General features: G+C 33.7%; 1 protein-coding gene across 2 annotated transcripts in view; it reads right to left on the bottom strand.

Annotated features, from left to right (window-relative positions):
- The window catches only part of tspan15 (tetraspanin 15), a 25,923-nt gene extending 18,619 nt beyond the window's left edge, over positions 1-7,304 (bottom strand). For both annotated transcript variants that reach the window (XR_001631683.1, XM_016457977.1), the window contains exons 1-4: positions 7,112-7,304; positions 2,364-2,549; positions 1,230-1,304; positions 520-615 (exon numbers count right to left, since the gene is read on the bottom strand). Coding sequence is in view for 1 of the 2 variants with exons in the window: in XM_016457977.1 (XP_016313463.1) it covers positions 520-615; positions 1,230-1,304; positions 2,364-2,549; positions 7,112-7,195 (441 nt within the window). In the remaining variant the exon portion in view is untranslated. The remainder of the gene's footprint in view (positions 1-519; positions 616-1,229; positions 1,305-2,363; positions 2,550-7,111) is intronic.
- Positions 7,305-8,269: the final 965 nt, after the last annotated feature.

Raw genomic sequence — 8,269 nt, 5'->3', positions numbered from 1 at the left:
GTTATTATTATTATACTATTTTTGTAGTTTTGTAAATAGTTTTTCTTTTTGTAAAAAGGAACCCTTCTATTTTCATTTACAATCTTTAGATAAAAAAGATTGATTAAATTAATATATTTTTTAAATAAATTTAAATTAAATCAAAATTAAACAGAATGTAAGATTTCATATGGCACTATTGTAAAAATGTTTTTATAAATTATTACATTATTTAATTCAAATGATTATACATGCATTTTAAGGATGAAAAAAGAAAACCTTTGAAACAAAATTGAAATAGAAAAAAAAAATTCACAGGACCCTACTAGCTTCTTTTATTTTCAGAAACAAATAAAAAAAATAGTTTGAAGTTCAACCAATATTAAACAGAATGGCTTTGCTAATGGCAATGCAGAGTGAGTACATGCAGAGAGATCTGGACTTTGTTGACAGATCAAGTTTAAAGATACCTTCAATGCAATCTTAAAAAGTCAGCATATTAAATCTGTACCTTTCATGTGTTCATGATAAATCTCTTACCGTTTTCTGAACAAAGTCCATGATGTTTTTGAAATCAAGGTCATCATAGTAATTGACCATGCCTTTGCGGATGTTTTTGTTGAGAAGGTCCTCTGTCTGATTGACAAAGAAGGTCAGTGTTATAACAGGAAGATGATGTTTTTGCAACAAAATGTAACAAGTCTGATTTATTTTAGCATGGGATGTTGAGCCTTTGTTGTTGCAGTTAGAAATAAACTCAATAAAACTTTAATATCTGAGGACTGGTACAATTCGTTTTTTTTTAAATATGATTGAAATTATGTTCACAATGATGGTAATTACGCTCTGGCATCAAAATAATTTTGTTTATGATTGCTGAAGTGTCAAGCAGCCAAACAAATTTCCACATCCAGCAGACGCTAAAACACAACCTCAACTAATCACAAAACAGTCATTACCCAGCAACCATGTAACAGTACTCATAATCATCTTTTTCAAATGAGCATGGATCCCATTTGCCCAATGAAATGAATAACAAAGAAACTTCCAACAGTTATTGTCCCATTGCATGGCTAATGACTATAAAATACTGCAATACTGAATTCTGTATGTATACATTTCTTTTTGTGAGCCATGTCACAGTCTGCCACTTGGAAATGTACATCAAAAAACCAGTCTTATTATATAAAGGAAGGGATTTGTCAAGAACATTATAAATGAAACTAGAAAGAAGATAAAAATGGCTGTACCTGTCTCCTAAAGATCAAAGCAACAATCCCACTGACAAGCTCCAAAATGAGACAGAGAGCCAGCATGTAAAGAAACTGCAAAGCAACAGTAAACAGAGGATCTCAAATGAAACAGAGACACACGCACATTACTCAGATACAAATGAAACAACAGTTGCAAGCCTCAGATTCTGCCCTACATGGACAGTGAGTCCGTCTATGCGTGCGTGTACAGCACCCAGTGACATTTTCACAAGGCATATGGACTAGTGAATACAAATAGCTCATAACATGATTCAATTCCCATCAGCTTGTTTTCTAGCTAGTGGGATTAGGCAATTGTATTAACAGAGAAACTGGAAAATAAGAGGATACTTTTCTTCATGAGACAAACTTCCACTTCTGCTGAAACAGGAAGCACTCTTAGTACTGTTTATCATTTTCAGCCCTGTTGATAATAACAGTACTTTAAGAATTTAATATGTTGATAGCCCTGCCTTCACCATGTGATCTTTAGTCAAATGAGAGTGGTAATTTTCATAATGGGTTTGACTGGTATCAAACGTCTGCAACGTTCATGTTAATTCTACATCAGGCGATCTGATGTTTGACGCATTGTGAATGTGTAGTCAGAAAGTGTTATTCAAATGATTCCTTTATTCAAACTGATAAATGACTCATCCCTAATGACTCATAAACTAGTATAGTGTGGTTTGTTTTACTACTTTTTTAGTACAAGTGATTTAAGTAAGAATGTTTTCTGCTTTACTATTGACCCCCTTTTCTTTTTGTGGAACGCAATAGAAGTATTTTGAAAAACGACTTTGTTCGTATAATGACAGTCAATGGGGAACATAACACTAGACTTTCAATGTATGGACAAAAACAAAATATATTTTGCACTCCCCTATAAAACAAAAGTCATACAGGTTTGGAACAACATGAAAGGGTGAATAAATAATGACAGGATTTTCATTTTTAGGTGAACTGTCTCTTTGTGCTAATGATATCATTTGTTTGCTTCCTACAAAAAGAATCATTAAAAAGAATAGAATATGAAGTGTTGTGTACAGAAAATCAATATGATTTACATAAGCGATGTGCTGAAGAGGACACTACTATATGCAAGAGTCTGATGGAAAAATAAAAACTTACCACTTTGAGAAGGCGCAAGTTGTCTCTGAGAGATGCCAGAACGCCGATGAAGGAGACGATGAACATGATCACACCGAGCACAATGAGGATAATGGCAGGAGCCAGGAATACTCCTTCCAGAGTTTTGTACTGTTGCCTCTCAACCTCCGCATAAATGCCAATGGCCAAAATAAAGCCCCCTATGAGCTGAAACAAATCACACAAATCAGACTATTTGGGTTTCATGCAAAATTACATTACATTACAAATGGGAAGAATATCACTATTTTAGCTATATTAGTAACTTTGAAAAGGCACATGGGTTAAAAAATATCACACAAACGACTACATTTAGTCACATTCAGGGCCACAAAAATGGACATTACTGAATCTAGCAGTATATTCTTCAGTATGTTTTTCATATTTAAAGGTATTATGATTCAAAACAGAGCAAAGTAAAGCTATGTGAAACTGTGACCTCCTGGGTTAATGTATTCCAACCTTGAATCTTAATGGCTCCCCAAAGCGCCAAGTGTGATTTCCATTTGGAAATATTCTACATGATTATCATACTCTACTGATCGGAGCTGTGGTTGACAAATTGTAGAATTAAAGCATGTGGTGTGAACCCCAAACCATTTCTGTGTCACAATAAAAAGTAGCAGAAAGTAGATCTGGGAGAAGCATATTCAGACGAAGTTGTGCAAAACTGACATATCAAATGCACTTCTGTAACCCTGAGAAACAAACACTGAGCTCCAGTGACATGGCTTAATGGCATAATCAAATAATAACCATCATAATGCTGCCCTGGTAATTGCAGTAAAACCACTCCACACCTGTTAACTCATTGTGTGTGTGTGTGTGTGTGTGTGTGTGTGTGTATACATATGGGCTTTACAACACATTTGTTGTGCTAATGCATTCCTTTCTCATTCAACATCACGCCAGCATGTAGTCTGTACGGGTAAGTTGTAATCATTTTCCTCAAATGAATGGAGGCACCATCAGTATGTACCGATTGGATGTCTTATCAACAGCATTCAGATGAGAAAATAATTGGCAGTGCATAGATAAAACAAAGTAAATATCATAAACTCAAATAGTGTGTAAATCACAAATTTTCCTAAAATTATACTGTACTGTTCAACAATGACATCAACGGATCAAGTTTCAGGAGGAAGCAGCTAAAGTGTATGGTGAATGTGAGGGGGTGTAAACAGGTCAAACTGGTGGAAATGAATGGACTAATTACACAGTAAACAACTCACCCACTCGGACCACTTTTAGTCTTGTCCAAATTAAAATGAACTTGAAACATGAAATGATCTGTGGGTGATCCGGATTTAATGAAGGTCTATTCAGTTTGGTAAAATTAAAGGTCCACCTCTATGTCTACTATCATCATTAGGTTTCAGAGGGTTTGTTGACTGGTGGGCTAAAAAAGAAGGTGGATATTCATATAATTAAACAACAGGTAGTAGTGTTTGAGATAAACAAATGTGTGTTACTGTATTTTTTTATTATAAAGAAATATAAAACTATTAACATATATTAAAATGTTAATTCTCACTACCTATACATTTTTGAAAATGTTTTTGAAGTATTTTATGCACACCAATGCTGCATTAATTTGATCAAAAATAAAAACAGTAATATTGTGAAATATTATTATAATTTGAAATAACTTTTTTTGTATTTTAATATATTTTAAAATGTAATTTATTCCTGGGATGGCAAAGCTGAATTTTTAGCAGCCATTACTGCAGTCTTCAGTGTCACATGATCCTTCAGAAATCATTCTAATATGCTGATTTGCTGCTACTACTGACCCCAAACTTTTGAACAGTAGTGTAACTGTACATTATTGAGAATTTGATTTTAATCATTTTATATACAAACATATAAAAGAATATGGTAGCATTGAACCCCGATGTGTAAACATAAATGAAACACAAATTTACAAAAAACAACAACAAAAACATCAAACGAAGAGAAGCAAAGACCCTCTCTGCATTTCAGAAGACCACCAATAATTATAATAGTTTTTAATTTTTTTATATTTGTATATTTATTAGTTATAGCGTAAATGGCAACACTAAATCCTTGAGGTATTGAAAGACTAAAAAAAAGAAACAAGATATGCCTTTATGTTTAGATCCCTCAATAAGGTTACAAAAGCCACCTGGGAAATTGGTTGGAAAATGTCAACCAGAGTTATGACCTTTGACAGACTATAAAGTCTGAAGGCAAAAAGGTTGATGGAGTCCGAGGCCACCACCACCTCATTTCAACAGAAATTATCTCAGGCTGAAGCTGGCTCAATCAGGTTGCTCATAATTTATAATCCATTATTTTCATGCATCTTTATGTCAAAACATATTGCTTAAACAATATATGAAAACAAAGAGCATCTGGATAGTAATCTACAAAACCTCTAGCACATGCATCTGCAAATATATACAATTCAAAACTATTTCGTAAAAAACATCCAGAACTGCCATTAAGCCAATCTATGAAGTTAGCACAAGTCAAGCAATTTGTACGCAGTTGTTCACTTCAGAATTCCTTTTACCAATCAACATGAGTGCACATTAATCAACAGAGATGGTGAGCAGATGTACTCCCTTGCCTTCGTGAACAGAATAGCCATCCACACATAATAATTCACCCTTGCAGCCCTGCGTGAGGCACGTGCACCAGGTCTCTTGTGAAACCCATGATGAAAGCAGCACAAAGTGTGCACTGGGTCAGCCAGCACTGTAATACTGGTGCCAATGGGCCACCAAGAGCCTCGGCGGGTGGCATAATGGTCTGAAATGGGGTCCTATGGGGCCCATTGTTTATGCTGTCAGTGTGATGGGTTCAACATGTGCAGACCTGCTCTTGACAGAAAACAGGGAGAGAAGCACAATGGTGCAGCCCGTAGCATTTCAAACCTCTGCTGTCACATAGAGTAGCTTTGACACCAGCCTTTTACTCACAATAATCTTTTTCAAATGTCAATAACGGATGAGAATAAAGATAACTACAGAATGTCATAGTCCCTATGCCATGACAGCACCTCAAACTTGAATAACACTTCTATGAAAAGCATTATTTGCATATAAAACAGTATAAAGAATACATTAATGGCACAATTGTGAAATGTATACAAAAGATTATTATCAGAATTTATGCAAAGATGATGCTAAATAATTCAAACAATAGGAAACTCTATTGTCTAGTGCATAAAGAACATCAAATGTGGAGAATAGAAACAAATTAGACAGAACATTAAAATGAACAATAAAACAAACATTGCATAGTAATTATAATCTGGATTTCTGTTTAATCAGATCTGAGTTTGAACTGTCAAAGGAATTTAAAACTGAAAATATCAAGGCTTATATAACCCCAAATGACTCTCTAGTTTATTTTTGGTAAGTCACAGGCTGACAACAGTAAATAAGAGTATTAGGTAACTTGAGAACTACAATATGGAAATACATGCTTGATAATGTTTTGAATTAAAAGCACTGGAATATTCACTAATGACTTAAAGTACAGTAAAGTACAGTACAATATTAGCGAGAGAGAGAGAGAGAGACAGATAGTTGTGTATCTATAATATGATATTTTCTTCAATACTATATTTACTCTATTACCTATTGTACAAAACCTAATAGGTACATCTTTGTACCTTATTTACCCATAAATAGTACATATTAGTACCTTAAAGGTACATATAAGTAGTTTAAAAGTCAATATTAGCACCTAAAGTGTACATATTAGTAACATTCGAAAGGACACTGCTTCAGTGACAGTTTGATCTTATAATCTTAATGTATAAAGCATACCCAGATGATTTATCCTACAATTCTATTTTAGGGTCAATCAAACTACACTTGCCTCATGAATTTAATGTAGGTTCAAAACAAGCTTGACCTTATAAATACAGGTCTTACGAATAGCAAACAAACATACTGTTCATGAAAATGGGAAAAGTTCTCATGTGGTAAATTCTTAACACATATTCAACAATCTTGAGCCAAGTAATAATGATTAGCCTATGTGCAAATGAAATATGAATGAGGAGTCTAATGGTCTTTGACTCCATGCTAGATAATGGCCAGAGGGTTTTTTTTGTTTGTTTAAAGGCACGGCTTTGCACAGTATGACCACACACAGTATTTTGGTCATCTGATTATCATGCAATCAATAACAGAAGCAAAACAACCACTAACCATTACAATGAGTCTGTTTCAGTTTCTATCTGCTTCGTTTAAATGTAAATACTATTTATTTGTTGTTTTTTTGTACAAATTAACACATACATTTACCAAGAAAGTTGTAGCTATTTACAGTGTTGTCATTAGCCTATAGAATTGCCATTTTCGCTTCATATTTTCTACAGCGACATCAGATATTTATTAATAAATCAATGGATAAACATTTGCAACGTCATAAAAGCATTTGTGTTCAACATACTCTACAAAGGAGATCGATAATTCAATGAGTAAGAAACCCATAATTCCAGAGTACAGCAGAATTACTCGATGAGGGTGTGGTCAGGAGCACTGGAACAGGTAACGTTATAGACATAATAACATAATTAAAAATATATAAACAAACTCAAACGTTACTGCTAGCAGACTTGTAATGTTATTTGCTTTCTCTCTGTTCTTTCCGACTTTTTAAACCGCACTTGTGTACATTTGCTTGACTTAGCCTCATAGACTTACCACACCGATTTATTATTACGTATAATAAAAACAAATCAAACTCACCCAGAAAATTGTTGCATATACGATTAACGAGAACTTGAGAAAGAGGTACGAGCACCTGTCGCAATATCGGACTTCATTTGACATGTTAAAAACGTATAAATAACACGAAATACGGTCGCGTAGTAGACACTTCCTGGTTTGTTTGTATCTTCTAGACTTCTACCTGAGTGACCAGAGCACGCGCTCCATTATCACACAATTGATTGATGGGTGGTTTGTCCAATGAGAGAGCGGGATTTCACATGGCTTGTATATTGTTTGTATTTCAGGAGTTTATAGAAAGTTCATATTCTTAAAGGACATTATTACTTTTTGATTTTACACTACAGTTAACACGAAAATGTTATATATTATTGTTATATATTCATGTAGGCCTATATTAATGATATTTAAATATATTGAATGTAATAAAACTCATAAAACATTAACATTTTCATTATAGATTTATGCATCTAAATAGGTTTAGACACCACTGATTTAACCTCTTTTCTGACTGCTGACAGTGTCCTTTTTTTTTCTTTTTCTTTTTCTTTTTCTTTTTTACATAGGCCTATATACACATATAGATAACCAAAACATTTTTGCACAAGAATAACCTCAACAGATTAAGCCTGCAAATCTCTGGCAGAAATTTCAGATTTAAAAATAATAATAATAATAATAGTAAAAAAAGGTAAAATGGAGGTAAAATGCTCTCCTTAAAGATGCAGTCCGTAACTTTTGGCGCTCTAGCGGTTAATAAACATAAGTGCGTGCGTCTTGCGGAAGAACATTGTAGCCGTGGTTTGTTTGTATCTTCTAGACTTCTACCTGAGTGACCAGAGCACGCGCTCCATTATCACACAATTGATTGATGGGTGGTTTGTCCAATGAGAGAGCGGGATTTCACATGGCTTGTATATTGTTTGTATTTCAGGAGTTTATAGAAAGTTCATATTCTTAAAGGACATTATTACTTTTTGATTTTACACTACAGTTAACACGAAAATGTTATATATTATTGTTATATATTCATGTAGGCCTATATTAATGATATTTAAATATATTGAATGTAATAAAACTCATAAAACATTAACATTTTCATTATAGATTTATGCATCTAAATAGGTTTAGACACCACTGATTTAACCTCTTTTCTGACTGCTGACAGTGTCCTTT

Source organism: Sinocyclocheilus anshuiensis, unplaced genomic scaffold, assembly GCF_001515605.1.
Source record: "Sinocyclocheilus anshuiensis isolate Anshui unplaced genomic scaffold, SAMN03320099.WGS_v1.1 scaffold63, whole genome shotgun sequence".
Classification (NCBI taxonomy): Eukaryota; Metazoa; Chordata; class Actinopteri; order Cypriniformes; family Cyprinidae; genus Sinocyclocheilus; species Sinocyclocheilus anshuiensis.
The sequence above is the reverse complement of the archived record's forward strand: the minus strand, read 5'-3'. Positions and strand labels throughout refer to the sequence as shown.